The sequence below is a fragment of the Globicephala melas genome, chromosome 3 (assembly GCF_963455315.2).
Source record: "Globicephala melas chromosome 3, mGloMel1.2, whole genome shotgun sequence".
Taxonomy (NCBI): Eukaryota; Metazoa; Chordata; class Mammalia; order Artiodactyla; family Delphinidae; genus Globicephala; species Globicephala melas.
In genome coordinates this window covers 117,927,741-117,944,352 of record NC_083316.1, presented here as the reverse complement: position 1 = coordinate 117,944,352, position 16,612 = coordinate 117,927,741, and the positions used below count along the sequence as shown (strand labels likewise).

General features: G+C 47.4%; 2 protein-coding genes across 2 annotated transcripts in view; both read left to right on the top strand.

The window, feature by feature from the left end:
* Positions 1-21: 21 nt before the first annotated feature.
* HDAC3 (histone deacetylase 3) lies at positions 22-12,114 on the top strand. Its single transcript, XM_030841167.2, has 15 exons — positions 22-180; positions 288-370; positions 1,698-1,840; positions 4,015-4,096; positions 4,228-4,284; positions 4,404-4,459; positions 4,849-4,982; positions 5,491-5,571; positions 5,998-6,071; positions 6,227-6,291; positions 7,509-7,598; positions 7,724-7,782; positions 8,041-8,120; positions 8,432-8,589; positions 11,466-12,114. The coding sequence occupies exons 1-15, from the start codon at positions 126-128 to the stop codon at positions 11,533-11,535; spliced, it is 1,287 nt and encodes a 428-aa protein (XP_030697027.1). The 5' UTR covers positions 22-125; the 3' UTR covers positions 11,536-12,114.
* A 1,912-nt stretch (positions 12,115-14,026) lies between these two features.
* Positions 14,027-16,612, top strand: part of DIAPH1 (diaphanous related formin 1) — a 97,282-nt gene continuing 94,696 nt past the window's right edge. The window contains exon 1 of the mRNA XM_060296359.1: positions 14,027-14,176. Within this exon, the coding sequence (XP_060152342.1) occupies positions 14,060-14,176 (117 nt within the window). The 5' untranslated portion in view covers positions 14,027-14,059. The remainder of the gene's footprint in view (positions 14,177-16,612) is intronic.

Here is a 16,612-nt window from a genome sequence, read left to right as displayed (position 1 = left end):
GGAGGCCGGCTTGGGTCTCCCAGTTCCGCAGAGGCAGGCTGCGTGCTTACGCAGCACGCAGGACCGGGGGTGGGGCAGGCGGCCAGGCTGGCGGCGGAGGCGCTGGGCCTGGTCCCGCCGGCACCATGGCCAAGACTGTGGCCTATTTCTACGACCCCGACGTGGGCAACTTCCACTACGGTGAGGGAACAAGGTTGTAGGCGAGGGATTTCGGGACGCGGAGGTTTCGAGGTCGGGGCTACAACTCCAGGAATGCGTACTGATGAACTCTCTTCTCTCACCCCCAGGGGCTGGTCACCCTATGAAGCCCCATCGCTTGGCATTGACCCATAGTCTGGTCCTGCACTACGGTCTCTATAAGAAGATGATCGTGAGTCTCGCGGCTTCTGCTGGGGATTGAGGTTGGGGAGGAGCTGCGGCCCTAGGGATGGGTAGGCTGCACTGAATGCACCAAGAGCGACCCACCCCTAGAGTGTGTGTGTGGGGGTAGAAGGAACCACGAGCACCCCCATATGCAGAGTGTTGGTGGATGCATCCACTGACTTAATGAGAGATACTTTTTCACCTTAGGTCGGCCACCTTTTGACCTCAAGTGGACCAACTCTTGGCCTAGGGTTAGGGTGGAGTGGGGCTGGTTTGAAGACACAAAATTTTTCCCTCCTCAGCATCTTAGGGCAGTTCTGTGGCCTCAAAGAAGAGAAGGTGGCTGGATCACTGTATCTGGATGTGAGGTTTACCCTCATTCCCATACCTTCTCTGCCACCTCTCTCCACCTCCAAGCTAGAGCTCCAGGGAGGACTTTGCAGCCCTCTGTGTAAATGTGTATGTGTGTGTAGGACAGAAGGAGATGTCCTGGGTATTCCCTTTTCAACCTAGAATACCACCCGCCCCCTCACACACACACATAGTTATACTTAATTACTACCTATCCCTCCATCTCCTGGATATACACATGCTGTCTGTTCCTGGCCTGGAATTTATAGCAGTGATATGTGATTATAACATATTGCTCGGCCCTGATGCATTGCAAGGGGAATTAGTCAACAGTATGAATGAGTGTCCACTGCTTGTGCTGAGGCACAGACAAGTTAATTGGTCGTAGAAAAGACTGAGGTGATGTTAGTGCATGAATCCCTGACTCTCTTGAAATTGTTTGCCAGTATGTGCCTTTGAGCATTTTCTGGGGAGAGAAAAACTTTTTGCTCTTGTCCAATTTCTAAAGAAATGTGTGAACCGCTCAAAAGATAATAAATCTCTGGCTTATTAGCACCTGGGCATCTTGGGTTTTAATTAGAAGGTTGTCGTGTGTCCCATATTATTTGATTCCAAAATTAAGAAGAACTCAGAGGAGAGAGTGGACAGAATCAGAGCCCAGGGGAGATGAGTATGAAGAGAATCAGGAATAGGAGATCCAAGGAACAGGGCAGGTGGAAGGGGGTTAAGGTTTGAGAAGGTAGGAAAGGTGGGATGGAAAAGGCAAGCCCAGTGGTCTTTAGGGGGCTTGATCATAATAAACCACCAAGCTAATCAGAGTCTCTCTTCACTGACATTTGTCTCATAGAATAACAAGGATTGGGGGGCGAGGGGACTGCTGTGTGTAGTTTTGGACAGTCCCCAAGTCTGGGCTCAGTGTGGGCAGTCTCAGCCCAGTGAGTGGGACTGACCCTGCCTGGGTTCACCTTGTGTTTCCATCCGAGGTCTTCAAGCCATACCAGGCCTCCCAGCATGACATGTGCCGCTTCCACTCTGAGGACTACATCGACTTCCTGCAGAGAGTCAGCCCCACCAATATGCAAGGCTTCACCAAGAGCCTTAATGCCTTCAACGTGGGCGATGACTGGTGAGGGGAGGACTGGGACCTTTGATGCCAGACACCTTGTTGCCAGGCATTTCAATGAGAGCACTTGAGTGAGGTCTTGTGGCAGCAGTGGGAAGATATGATGGAGGGGAGATACTTGTCAATGAATCATCATTTACTCGTTTATTCAACAAATATTTATTGGTCATTGGCTCTAGGCCAGGCCCTGCGCTAAATGCTAGGGACGCAATGATCAACAACAACAAAACAATTTTAATATTGCACTTGTGCTAAGGCCTGTGAAGGAGACGTATATGACAGACTATGAGAGTGTATACATGGGAGAATTCTGTAGCCTGGGCAGGGGCTGGTCAGTGGAGGCTTCCTAGAGGAAATAATAAAGATTGAGCTGAGATCTAAAGAAAGTAGGAGGTAGTTAGAGGAAAGGTAGTTGGGAGGATGGAGGGTGAGGGGAAGAATGTCTTGGGCAGTAGGGACAACATGTGCTAAGGGTCTGTGGTAGGACAGAGTGAGACTTATTTGAGGAACAGAAAAAAGGCCACCCACAGAATCTGAGAGTGATCTGAATCGAGGCTAAAGAGATAGGTAGGGCCTTTGAAAAGTAAACAGCCCTATTATGAATTGGGGTTTTTAACCTCTTGAGTAGGGGGAAGTCATCAAAGGGTTTTAAAAAGCAAGAGAGTGATTAGACACTACCACATTTACGTTGAACTCATATCATAAGAAGTAGACTCAGAGTTAGGCCCTGTGAGAAGAAGGTGGACAACAAAGATAAGCCATGATCCTTGCTTCCATTCTAGTCTACATCCACAAAAATATAGTGACCACAACAGCTGCCATCTACACAATTCATTTCTAAACTTTTTGTTAGGGAAAATTTCAAACATTTCTGAAAGTACGGTGAACCCGCACGTATCTATCACTGAGCTACAACACTTAGAGCAAATGGCTAATCTTACTTCGTCTATATCCTCCCATGTTAGATTATTCTAAAGCAAATTCCAGATGTCACACCCTTTTATCCATAAATACTTTACTATATATCTCCAAATGATACTCTTTAAAAAAAAGTGAACAATATCATCACACCTGAAAAATTAACAGTAATTCCTTCATATCATCAAATATGCAATCAGTACTTAAATTTCTCCAGTCGTCTCAAATTTTTTCCTTTTTGCAGTTAAATTACTTTAATTAAGATTTAAACAAGGTCCACATATTATATTTGGTTGCTACGTCTCTTAAGACTTTTAACCTATAATGTTTCCTTCTCTCCTTTGAATTTATTTTTTGAAGAAACGTGGTTGTTGATCCTATAGTTTCCTACAACAGCTACAGTTTATTGAGTACTTATTCTGCTGTGCCAAGGATTACTGGTATATCCACCTAATTCTCACACCACCCGTGAGATGTACTAGTCCTTTTCCTGATGGTAGGCATAAGTACATAAACTGAAATTTGAGGAGATTTTGGTAACTTAACCTGAGTCACATAACTGGTCAGTGGAGGTGGCAGGATTCAGATCCAGAGCCTAGGTTTTTAAACACTACATTAATCCGTTTCCCTGAAAGATCCTACCAATAGAAGCAGCCTGGGCTGGAGGATAGAGGCCAACTCCTCAGGCTGGCCCTGAGCACCTTCCCAACCTTATCCCCACACCCCTGCTGCACAGGGTGTCTTCCTGGAATACCCTTTGTTCCCCATTCAGCCTCACCAAGGCCTTCTCAGCCTTCACACCACCATGAAGCTTCACGCCATGGAGCCTTTCTTGAGCACACCAGTCGCAGTGGTCTGTCCTGCACACGCTGCCCTGCCCATTGGGTTTTTCAGTTACATGCTGTCTTGGGAGGTTTCTTGTTTTTTGTGTTATTGCTGCTGCTATTTCTGAGTTCACTTTATAGATCTGGGAATGCAGAGTCAGCCCTCAGGCCACAGCTGGGGCCGTAAATGCTCTTTGTGCAGCTAGGGAATACTACCACTGGGCTTCCCTACTTCCCATCCAGTGCCTCGCACAAGGCTCGGTACATGGTTTGGTCTAAAATATTTGTCAAATAAATTTGCAGATAACCCAGGTATGTAGGAGGGGCAGGGGGGTTATTGAAGCATGGAGATCAGAGGGCTTTGGGGTAGGGAGAGAGGTGTAGGAAGGGAGTGGACAAAGGTAAAAGGGCTCCAACTTGCTCTTCTTCCTGCAGCCCAGTGTTTCCCGGGCTCTTTGAGTTCTGCTCCCGTTACACAGGTGCATCTCTGCAAGGAGCAACCCAGCTGAACAACAAGGTGACCATAGCCCCGAGTCCTATTTCCCCCTTCCTGTGGGTCCCTGAATCCAAGGGCTTAACCCTGATCCTGAGCTCCCAGCTTTGGCGGTGGGCAGGAGAAGGACTGTGAGTTGGGTGTTTGTCTTTCAGATCTGTGATATTGCCATTAACTGGGCTGGTGGTCTGCACCATGCCAAGAAGTTTGAGGTGAGTGAGGAGGAGATGGGGGAGACAACAGCTACTGTAGGGTAGGAGGTCAGGATGACACTAGTGGGCAGCTGGGTGGAGGAGTCGTTCCTCTCTGTAAGACCACTCTCTTACCATAGGCTTCTGGCTTCTGCTATGTCAATGACATTGTGATTGGCATCCTGGAGCTGCTCAAGTAAGTAGCCTGGGAGGAGATGGGGGGACTTAAGAGGCTCTTGGCTGAGGAGGTCTGAGACTGCCCTGGCCCTGACCCTGACCTCCACCCCACACTAGCTTTTCCCAAGTTCTTGATGCTTTTCTCAGGCTGCCTCTTCCTGTGCTCTGCTGCAGATTCCCCGCTGCCTGCTCACATTTCAGCCTTCTCTGCACATCCCTCTCCTGTCCCTGCCTCCAGGCTGGAGCCCCAGGGTTGCCCTTAGGGAACTGGTGGTATTAGGTTTCAGGTGACTTGGGCCAATGTAGACTCTTCATAATTCCAGACCTTGTGTTTGGGAGGAGCGGGTTGGGGGGTTTTCCTCCTGGGGTTCACCTCTGCCTCAGACCCTGGCTTTGCCCTCACCCCAGGTACCACCCTCGGGTGCTCTACATTGATATTGACATCCACCACGGTGACGGGGTTCAGGAGGCCTTCTACCTCACGGACCGGGTCATGACAGTGTCCTTCCACAAATATGGAAACTACTTCTTCCCTGGCACAGGTATGGGAATAGGAACGTCTGTCCCCTTCATACTCTTCAGCTCTTACCATGACTTTCTCCTCCTCAGCCTCAGGTCTCAGCTCAGATGGCCCCCTCCTTGGAGAAGGCTTTCCTGATCACCCCGTTACTCTGTCACATCACTCTGCTTAGTTTTTTCAGAGCACTCACTGCTGTTTGAATTTATTGTGGTGTTTTGTTTTGTTTACTGCCTCCCACCTTATCATGCCTACCTCCCAAGAACATAAGCTTGGTGGGATTTCAATCATTTCGTTAGTTCTCTTTACTGCTGTATCCCCAGTGCCTCGCTCCCAGCTTGGCTCATGGTAGGCCCTCCAAAAGTATCTGTTGAATGAATGCAAGCTGCAGGGGACTTAGTGGTTCGAGGGAGTGAGTGGTGGGTGCACATAGATGGAGTGAGAGGCCCTCGGAGTACAGTTGGGGTTGAAGCGGCTGGGTTGTAGATACCTCCCAGGTACCGCTGCCACTCCCACCCCCCACTTCCCTACAGGTGACATGTATGAAGTTGGAGCAGAGAGTGGCCGCTACTACTGCCTCAATGTGCCCCTGCGGGATGGCATTGATGACCAGAGTATGTACTGAAGTCTTCTCCCCGCTCACTAGGCTCCTTCTCTCTCTCCTTGAGTTAACCTCTTCTGCCTGATGTTGTCTACTGTTGGGCCAGGTGTCCTTAAGGATGAATGGCCTTCAGAGGGACCGTGAATTCCCCGGAAATTGTATGCAACATATTGTATGTGCATTTTTCTGGGAAAAGGGTCATTAGCTTCCATCAGTCACTCCAGAAGTTCATCAGACCCCACCTAGAAGTTCAGAACCAATGGTTGCCCCTTTGGGTTGCCCCATTCCTGGGGCAACATCTAGAAGCGTATACTTTGGCTTTTGGTAACTTCTGCCACGCGTTCCTGGGCTCCACGCTCTCTGAACCCCCTTTTTCCTTTTGTTCCCTGTCTCCCCATCCCCTTGGGGTGCCAGGTGCCCATCTTTGGCCCTCTCCCAGGTTACAAGCACCTTTTCCAGCCAGTTATCAACCAGGTGGTGGACTTCTACCAACCCACGTGCATTGTGCTCCAGGTAATACTGTCAGTGCCTCCTCAGGCACTGGGCTTGAGGGAAGAGAGCAGGAAAGAGGAGAGTCCCTAGGCTGGTGGGGGAAGGGAAGTGAAGGACATCTGTGACATTCTGAGTAGTTATCTCACTGTAGCCACCTTGGGTTTTGATTTTTGCAGTGTGGAGCTGACTCTCTGGGCTGTGATCGATTGGGCTGCTTCAACCTCAGCATTCGAGGACATGGGTGAGACCTGCCCTCCTTCCACTCCCCCAGGTTTTCACGTGGCCTTGGGCCTCAATACATGGAATGGGAGTAGTTGGGGAATGGACCTCACCTCCTTTTGGAACTCAAAAGTAGCTATATGTTGTACTTTGATCCAGAAATGTCACCTTAAACAGTGTTCCCCAGTTGGTCATTCATTCACAGTAGGTTTTTGTTAAGCACCTATTATGTTCCAGGCATTGTACTAGGAGATGGGGATGCAGTGGGGAAACTCCCATGGAGTTTACAGTTTAGCCTAGGAAACAGACAAAAAATAAGTAAGCAAACAAGACAGGTAGATAGTTATAAATTCTGTGAAGTAAAAAGATAGAAAGCTAAGACACAGGATAACAATGGAGAACCTACTTTAGATAGCACGATTTGGAAAGAATTTCCCAAAATTCTGAGCTGAGACCTGGAGGCTAAAAGGAGCGAACCATAAAAGGAGCAGAGGGAGGTCTATCCCAAGCAGTGAGAAGGACCCATGCAGAGGCTCTGAGACAGGGCAGAGCTGGTATAGTGGAGGAGATGAAGTAAAACCAACAAGGTAGGGACAGGGAGAGCAGGCTGCAGGTGGTTTGAGGTGAGGTCTGAGAAGTCGGCAGTGGTGGGGCTGTGCAGAGCCTTTAGACCCTGGTAAGGAGTCTGGATTATATTTCAGATGTGATGGGAAACTTTAGACAGGTTTTAAACAGGGAAGTGATATGATCCGGCTTATATTTTAAAGTGACTGCTCTGAGTGCTGAATGGAGAAAGGTTTGGGGTGGCGGGGGGGCGGTACACAGGAGTGGAAGTGGGAAGACCAGTTAGGAAGCTATTGGTATTGTGTAGGCAGGATGCCAAGTTGGAGGAGGTGGTTGATGGAGAGAAGCAGATGATTTGAGTTATATTTTGGTGGCTAAACTGACAGCACTTGCTGGTGCCTTGGTGAGAACAGTTGACTAACAGGTCGGGTGCCAGGGTGGGTGCTGAGCAGGACAGAGGTAGGAGTGCACCCTATTTTAAAGTTTTTATTGAGACACAACATGTGGATAATAAAGTGCGCAAATCTCAGGGATATAACTTAGTGATTTTCACTGCCTAGATCAAGATAGAGAACATTTCTAGTTTCCTTGTGCACCTTTCCAGGAAATATCTAGAAGCGTATACTTTGGCTTTTGGTAACTTCTGCCACCTGTTCCTCTGGTTCCTTTTAACAGGGAGTGCGTTGAATATGTCAAGAGCTTCAATATCCCTCTGCTGGTGCTAGGTGGTGGTGGCTATACTGTCCGGAATGTTGCCCGCTGTTGGTGAGCACGCCCCCATTTTTCCTCCTCCCCCTTGTCCAGTGCGAGCTAGGGGCTCCCTGAGAGATGGCCAGGTGGGCCCTTCAGCCCACTTGTTCAGCCCGCCCCCCTCTGCTGGTTTGTTTCAGGACGTATGAGACATCGCTGCTAGTAGAAGAGGCCATTAGTGAGGAGCTTCCCTACAGTGGTAAGGACCACCCCATGATGCCCCCAGAACAGGAAGGCCATTTTCAGAAGACCCCAAAATGGCCTGGTTTGAAAGCAGGTGGAAAGTTTGACTTTCTCAGAGCTCTGCAGACTAAACCCCTGGACCCAGGTCAGGGAAAAGGTTGGGCAGCTATTACGTAGGGGTTTCGGATGGAAAGGAAAGGGAGTGGCAAGTCTTGGGACCTGCCTGCCTCTATCTGAGCCATAACGTCTCCTCCTAATCTCCTTTTCCCCCAAGAATACTTTGAGTACTTTGCCCCGGACTTCACGCTCCATCCAGACGTCAGCACCCGCATCGAGAATCAGAACTCACGCCAGGTCAGCAGCTCGGAGAAGCTGAGCACCAGGGCGGGGGAGCCCAGGAGAGGTCCAGGATGTGGGAAGTCAGAGAAACCAGGGAAGAAAAGAAGTTCTCAGCCATCACTGTCACTGTTCTCAGCTAGGAGGCAGCCCAGGTTAAGGCAGAAGCAGTCAGGGTTGGGAGGAGGGACAGTTAACAGCTGGGAGACTCAAACTAAGATGCGAGGTGGGATTGAAACTAGGACAGTCGGGGCAAAAGGCAGTTAGAAGCATAGATGCCCTGGGAATCACTGGGAGCTGCTCACTGTCTATTCCTCATCCCCAACCAGTATCTGGACCAGATCCGCCAGACAATCTTTGAAAACCTGAAGATGCTGAACCATGCACCTAGTGTCCAGATTCACGATGTGCCGGCAGACCTCCTAACCTATGACAGGACTGATGAGGCTGACGCAGAGGAGAGGGGTCCTGAGGAGAACTACAGCAGGTCTGGGGCAGGGACTTGAGAGCAAGGGATTCCCACAAGCTTTTTGGGGAGGTTAAGAGGGAAAAAGTACATTAGAGGGCATTAGCCTAATTGTCCTTGGCTTACCTCTTTGGTATGTAGCAATCCCACACTTTTCTGCCCTGCTTCAAATGACGTAAGTAACATATGTTTGTTGTAAAAATTTTAAACGGCACCAAAATATGTTCAGTTTGCTTTTACACGATCCCAGACCCGTTTCACAAAGTATCCAATGTTAATAGTTTGACTTCTATCTTTTCAGATTTTTTCTGTAGATTACAACTGTACGATTTAACATTCACATATAAACACAAGGGCACACATACACTCATTTTCAGAGTTGTGCAGTCTTTTTTTTTTAATACAAATTGGATTACTCTATACATGTTCTACAATTTCCAACTTTTTTTTTTAACATAACAGTGTATCTTTTCATGCCAATATATATAAAAATCTGCTTCATTACTTTATTAGCTGTATAATATTCCATTGTGTGGATGTAGCATAATTTAACCAAGTGCCATTGACAGGCATTTACATTATTTTCCATTTTATCCATATTACAAAGAGTATGGAAGTGAATCCCTGTCCATATACATCTTTGCATGCTTGTTTGAGTGGGTGAGATTCCTGGAATTGTTGTTGCTAGGTCAAAGGCTGTGTGCACTAAAATTTTTTTATTTGTTGCCAAATTGCCTTCCATAAAGTCTGTAACAGTTTATATTCTTGGCAGCATTTTACTCACTCCTTCCAGATTCTAAGCTGGACAGGTCACTGCCCATGTACTGCTCTTGAAAGGCCCTTAGATTTCTTTCCTCTGTTAATTTTCTCAGTTGTATTATGTATGTGTGTGTGTTTTTATGTCTTCACCTTTCTGAGATACATATTAAAATATTTACAGATGCACTGAATAGGGGAAAAAAAAGACTAGAATAGACTTTTTAAAACACCTCAAACCAGGCTTTTCTGAAAAATGAAGGGAAAAAACAGCAGAACCCAGAAGTGCAGAAACAGATGCACTTAATAGAGAACAGATTTCCTTACGTGACTGGGGGATAACCACAGCTGGACGCTTGTAGGACACCTGGTCCTGCTCCCATGCACTGTTAGATGTTTGATCTGGCTCTGCTGCAGAGTCTGATGGGCTTCTCAGTCCCTTCCAGAATCTTCTCTCTTTCTTAGAGTTCAGGCTTTCAGATCTCTCCTCTGGACCTGGGCTCTACTGCTTAGACCCTTGGGACCACTCCAACCCTTCTCCTCCATGAGTAACCCCTTATTTTCTCTCTTGGTTGAGGAAGTATCTGAACATCTGGCCTCCGGGATCCTTCTTGACCCCTCATCTCCTTCTTAACTTCTCCAGGTCTCTGGGGCTTGACTTTTGGAAATTGATTTTCTTAAAAATCTGTTTTTAAGTTCTTCCTTTTGGCAAAGTTTGTTTTATTTTTATCTGTAGTTCCAGGCTGGTATCTGGGCCTAGTTTCTGCATTATACAGCCTGCTCTCAAGAGCCAGCAGAAGCCTCAGGCCTCTTCCTGTCCTAAGCCCTACCATCAGACCACCCACTGAACTCCTTTTCTTTGATGCCTATAGCTCCAGCTTGCATATCATTTGCAGAGTAGTAATAAGTTTTACCACTTTTTGTGGGTTTGCTAAGCAGCAGACTGTTACTGAGTGCTTTATATTAAAACATACATGATACAATGTCATCCTGTCATCAGTCTCTTGCCATCAGACAACCCTAAGAGGGGCTATTCTTAAATTACCAGAAGAGGAATCTAAGGCTCAGAGAGGCTAAATAACTTTCTGAAAGTCCCACAGCTAGCTAAATATCAGGGCTGAGATTCAAACTCGAGTCTCTGACTCCTCACCTTTAACCCTTGTGCACTTAGAGGTAACTGAGACATTGCTTTCAGGCAGAGGGGCCTTTCCTGACTTTGTTCCCCAGCTTCTCTTTGATGACTTTCTTCCTTCTTTCTCAGTTATCAGCCGTGGGCAGGATAATTCAGTTATACATATTCTCCCAGAGAATAGTTTTCCAAAAAGAAAGAGAGCAGTATTGAGTACTTATGGGATCTTGTGTTGCTTTCACATCCCTTTGCTCACTACAGGTTTATAGTATATCACTCCTCTGCTAAAAATGCTCCTTTCCATTGCACTTAGAAGAAAATCCAAATTTCTGACGGTGGCTTTAAGAGGCCCTGCATGCTTTAAAGGCCCTTACCTATGTCCCTGGTCTCATCTCTAATGACCATCGTCTGTGCACACTTCCCCTAGCCATCTTGACCTCCTTTTCTCACTGGAATACATCAGTCTCCGTCCACCTTATAACTTCTGTACTTGGTTTTCTTGCAGCTTGGAATGGTCTTCCTGATGTCTTTGCCTGTTCAGCTTCTTCTCAGACTTCAGGTCTTACCTTGTTAGAACAGCCTCTCCTGATAATCCTATCTGAAATTTTACCTGTTTCCTCCCATCACGCTCAGTCACATCCCTTTATTTCATTTTATTCATAGTGCTTTCCACCATCTGAAATTACGATATTTATGTTTTTACTTTGTTAGTTATTGTCAGTCTCATTTATTCGGTGAGTTTTTTGAGGATAGGCAGAAATTTTGTCTGATTGATTCTCTACTGCTAAGGCTTATGACAGTGTCTGGCACAGAGCAGTCTGTCAGTAAATGTTTATTGACTATATGAATGCATGAATGCATAGCAGTCAGTCTCTACCAGCAGAAGGAGAGGAGTGGTTCCCTGACAATGGGGGCCTGAGAAATGGCTCCAGAGAGGGTACCTATGTGGGAGAAGATTGGAACTTGGAGAGTGGGAACCTGACCTCTCTTTCTCTCTTTCCTTACTTTGTAGGCCAGAGGCACCCAATGAATTCTATGATGGAGACCATGACAATGACAAGGAAAGCGACGTGGAGATTTAAGAGTGGCTGGGCTTGCTGTGTCCCCAGATATTCCTTTTTACCTCTTGGTTGGGTGGGAGGGAAAAGGTGTGGCTCTTCCACCCCTGGTCAGGTTACTCTCAGGGCTTTTACCAACGCTGGGGGAGGGTTTGGAGACCACATCTTGTTCTGGAACCAACTATCCCCTCTCTTCTCCCTCCCAAGGTCTGAGAATGGTACCTATTAGGGATTGGATGGGGAAAAGGATAGCCATCTCTAGGACATCTTGGGCGGTGAGCCCTAGAGGCCAGTCCCAGCCCTTCTGGCTCACTTATTCCTTCCCTACTTCCCTGTAACCCAGAGGCTTTAGGGGTGAGGGGGTAGACAGGAGTAAGGTTGCCTTTGACTTCCTCCTGGGTTCTCCTAATGCAGGCCTTGTTTCCAGTGCAGGTGAAGAGTAAGGGATTTTAGGGGGCTCTGGCTCCCTAACACCTTAACCCAGATGATGGGAAGTGCAGTTTTGAGATCGGGGAGGGTGTGAAAATGTCCTGTTCTAACTTCTGGCTTTATGTCCATTTTACCACCCTTTTTATTCAATAAACCAAGTTGGTATTTTTTGTACCTTTTGCCTTTCTGGGAATATTCTTAATTCTTGCTAGCTGCCTGTGTATGAAGAGAGAGGAAATGGGGTGATGATGTATATAATAAAAATCATAGTTAACATTCATTCAGCACTCACCTTACATTAGGACCTGTATATATGTATTCTACATGGATTGTCTTACTCATATATAGGGAGTTAAGAGAGCATATTAGTTAAGAGTTAGACAAACCTGAGCAGATTACTAGCTTAAGAGAGGGAGTAGAAGATGACTTCAGGTTTTTGAACCTGGGTGTTGGGATTGGTGATGCTAGTTGGTGAGGATACACTGAGATAAAATGGTGACTGACATAAGCAGTTGCTCCTTATCTTCATTGTCTATGTGAAGAATGATGCTAGATATTGTAGTAGCCACAAACATGGACTCTTCCCCAGTAGGGAGTAAGATAAATGCTATAGTAGATGTAGACAGTGGTACAAGAAAGAAGAGTAATACCTGGATCACTCCTTCCATGCTCTGATCCTGTCGTTTCTCAACACTAGCATAGAAAGTAAGTAGCTTTTGAACTGTTTGGGACAAATTGATTTCGAAGTGTGGGCTGGACAACTCTGTGCAACTGTCCATCAGGCAATTAGAAAGTGGAAGGTAAGAGATGAAGGTCAGATTTAGGAGCCAGCCAGCTTGGCAGAGTCTTTGTAAAATAACAGACCCTAGACTGAGCACTGGGCTCCCTAATGAATGAGTCACTGACTGCCCTCCAGGAACATGCAGTTGAAATCTTTTGCCAGTCGTGGGAAAGATAAGTCCAGACTTTGAGGACTTACTGGGTACCACAGGCTTTTCACACAAGGGACAGATGTAGCTATTCTTGAGAATAGATGAAATCACTGAGGGAGGAAATCAAGCTAGTAGAGCAAAGAACATACTTTTGGAGAATGCCTGTTTTTTTCACTCAGGTTTGGTTTATGTCAGTAGGGAATCCTGGTTAAATATAGGGCTTGGCCGTCAGACCAACCTGGTTTTAAGTTTTTTGTCACTTCATTATGTGTCCCTGGGCAAGTCACTTCAATTGTCGATGTCCAAATTTCCTATCTTTAAAATGGTGAGACTAGTGGAATCTATCACATGGCATTGTGAGGATTCAGTGAGAAAATAGGTGTAGAGTGTTTTTGCATAGAGTCTGGCATAGAACAAGTGTATGGTAAATGGTTAGCTATTATTAAGCTTCAGGCACACTGTAGCAATAACTAGTTTTTCCAGATTAGAAACATGGAAAGTAGTAGACCTTGGATTTAGAACTAGGTAATCTAACTCCAGAGCTAGTCGACTTCAGTCTAGCACTGGCCCTGGACCAAGCTCTGTTCTTGGTACATAGCTTTCAATAAATGGTAGCTATCACTTTATTTTTTCATGTGCTCCATGGGTATTGAACACATAAAAACTATATTATCCTGGAAAGCCCGGCACTAAATTTTCTGCAAAGATAACAGTCTCTCTTATGCGATTTTTGGTTCAGATAATAATATCCTGGTCTGGAGTGTGAGAGGGTCCAGGCTTTACAGCCACGTGGGCACTGCGTGGGAGCAGGGAGGCCTGCGCCGCTCCAGCCGCCAGGTGGCGCTGCCTGGGAGAGTTGCACCGCCCACTCACCATCACCCCCCCAACGTGGGTCCGAATGGTTAGGCCCGCCAGGCAGGTAGTGCGTTTCCGCGGCTTTCCTCCACCCCCCCTCCCTTACCCCGTTGGTAGGGGCTGCGTGTCCGGGCGGAAGTGGGGCAGGCGGGCGGGAGCGAGGCGTCGCGGTTGTATATTCATGAGGCGCGCGCAGCCCGGCATGCTAATGAGGCGGGGCGCGGCGGCTGGCTGAAGAGCTGCTGGGCGGCGGCGGCGGCGGCGGCGGCGGGCTTGGAGCTGCCGGGCGGGAGCGGCGTAGGCGCGGGGTCACTAGCAGCGCGAACCTGGACATGGAGCCGCCCGGCGGGGGCCCGGGGCCCGGTCGCGGGACCCGGGACAAGAAGAAGGGCCGGAGCCCGGACGAGCTGCCTTCGGCGGGCGGCGACGGCGGCAAATCCAAGAAATTTGTGAGTGTCCCTCCCACCCGGTTCCCTCAGCCTGGCCCCGTAACCGCCCTCCGGACCCCGGAGACCTCCGCAGCCGGCCCCAGGGGTGCACGCCAGTCTCTGGGGAGCCGACCCCGCGCCTCCCTTCCTCATTTTGCTCGGTCCTGGGCTCCAAAGCCCAACCTCCGACTGCTCCGGGACCTCCCGGAGCCCCGGAGTCCCAACTGGCTCTTGCCCCGGCAACCTCGGGGCTTCCTCATCCCCCAGCCCGCACGTTCTGCTCTTAGCCCCCGTAGCCCTGGCCGGTCTCGGCCCCATCTCTTCCCTCTCAGCCCCACTTCCTTTCTTCTTTCTCCGTTACCCGAACACGCCTTCTTTATCTCGATCCTGTGTGCTTTTCGGGGTCCATTTTCTCTTATTACCCTTCCCCCTGTTTTTGGTATCCTCCTGTTTGCTTCTCCAAAGGTCACTTCCTTGCCCAAGATTGATCTCTTTCACCTGCTAACTTTCCTCCCGCCCAGTCTCCTCTCTGGGCCCTCAGCCCAGTGTCACCTGATAATCCTTCCCCCCAGGAATGTTACCTGACTTTGGCCCTGCCTTCCCTCCTCCCTTGGACGTTTGTCCTTGCGGCTGCAGGAATGGGTACCTGCCCAGTTACTCTGGTCATTGGGCATGACGGTAGTTGGCTTCCCAGTATTTCTTTATCCAGAGAACCTGTCCCTTTGCCCTGTTGCTTATCACTTAGCAAGGGGTTCGAACTTCTCTCATGAATATGCCCTTCTTAGGACGGTGATCACCCTCCCCCATGGGGAGGAAGTTAGACTAAAAGGCCAAGAATTTTGTGAGTACCTAAGGGAATTGCCTTTTGTACGTTTCCCATGATAACTATCTCTTCAGCTCTTCTGCCACATCCTGTGCCCCAAGGCTACTGACAACCCTTTTCCAACCTGTAGAAGAGTCTGACTTTCATCAGGTGCCAATTCCAATCTGAAAGAATATTGATATTCGTGTAACACTGTGGTATCTCATTACCTTTGCACACACTGCATCTTCTTTTTTACTCCTCTCTCCAGGGAGTTGTTTGCTTTTTACTGTAGAAGCTTTGAAAGATAGGGGGCGCTGTCCAAGAGAGGGAGTTTTGGATCTTAATAACCGTTTGCTAGTTGTAACTGTAATGTAGTCTTCTCTCCCACGTAATTACTCTGCCACCCCAGTATCTTTTTCTACTAACCAAAAGGTTTCTAACTTTTTCCTCTTTCTTTCTCTTTTCTCTTATCCCCACCCCTTAGCGTTCGGACCCAACTCCACAAGTGTGGGAAGAAAACTGAGAAAGTGATGAAAAAGGATAATGTTGCTTTGGGACCTAGAGGGTTGGAATGTGGAGAGCACTAAACAGAATTAAAATAGTGACTCATCTCTTCCTACCTATTTCTAGCAAGACAGGTGCTTCTGGATGTCCTTTCCTGTGACTGTAGGCTGGCAGTCACTGCCTGTGTTTTTATCTGGTGAACATCTTTTTTCCCCCAGAAATGTAGGTTTAATAGTAGTGACAGTTTTCCCCCTATGGTGACCAAAGCAATATTTCCCTGTGTTTCTTTAGGATAAGCATGAACTTCTAGTTAGGGAGCTTTCCTTCTAAGTTTTAAGGCCCATATTTCTTCTATTTATGTATCATTTTGTTTTGCTTTTGTTTCCATGGTTACCCTTTGACCTTCCTCACCCAAATTCCAGCTGTTTTTGCTGATTTATAGTGACCTCTGTGACTTGTAAATGTTTTTCAGGTTCTAAATGGAATTTTACATGTGCTTTTGTTTTATCTAACACTTCCGTGTTTCACAGATTTGTAAATTCTACTTAAGTGTGTGGGGCTGAAAGGTGAGATACCTGAGGAAATTCAGCTTCTTTTCACCTGTTTTTTGGCATGTCCGTGGAGTCTTGTGTATGCTGAGTGGATTTGGCTCAGAGTCGTTGGTATTTGCTTTAGAGAGGGTACAGCTGAACCAAGTTTCTTTTTCTTTCTGAGGTGTTGGTCTTAACTCTTAATCTGCTGAATTTAAAAAAAATATGTAGCACACACAGGTAGTGAGGAGAATTGCATTCCTGGCTAGGAATTGGAAAGTTTCCAGGAAAGTAGAGCTGCTTAACCCCTTTATTGCCAACTATACCATACCTCAAGGCTTCAGGATATTCTGTCTTTCTCATTGCTCTTTATATAAGAACTCTGTGGAAATGAGAGCCTAGGAGGAGCATTGCAATCCACTTCTCTTTGTGTCTGTGTATGTATATGGCGGTGGGTAGAGTGGGCGAGATTGCCGGTTTGCTTTTGTTACCCATGGTGTAGTTTTCTTGAACTACAGGCTAAAAGTGAACTCAAAGCCGTTTCGCCTGCTCCACCTTTTTTACAGTGTGTGTCCTCGGGAGCTACATTAAGAATGCATTTTATAAAACTGCACTGGT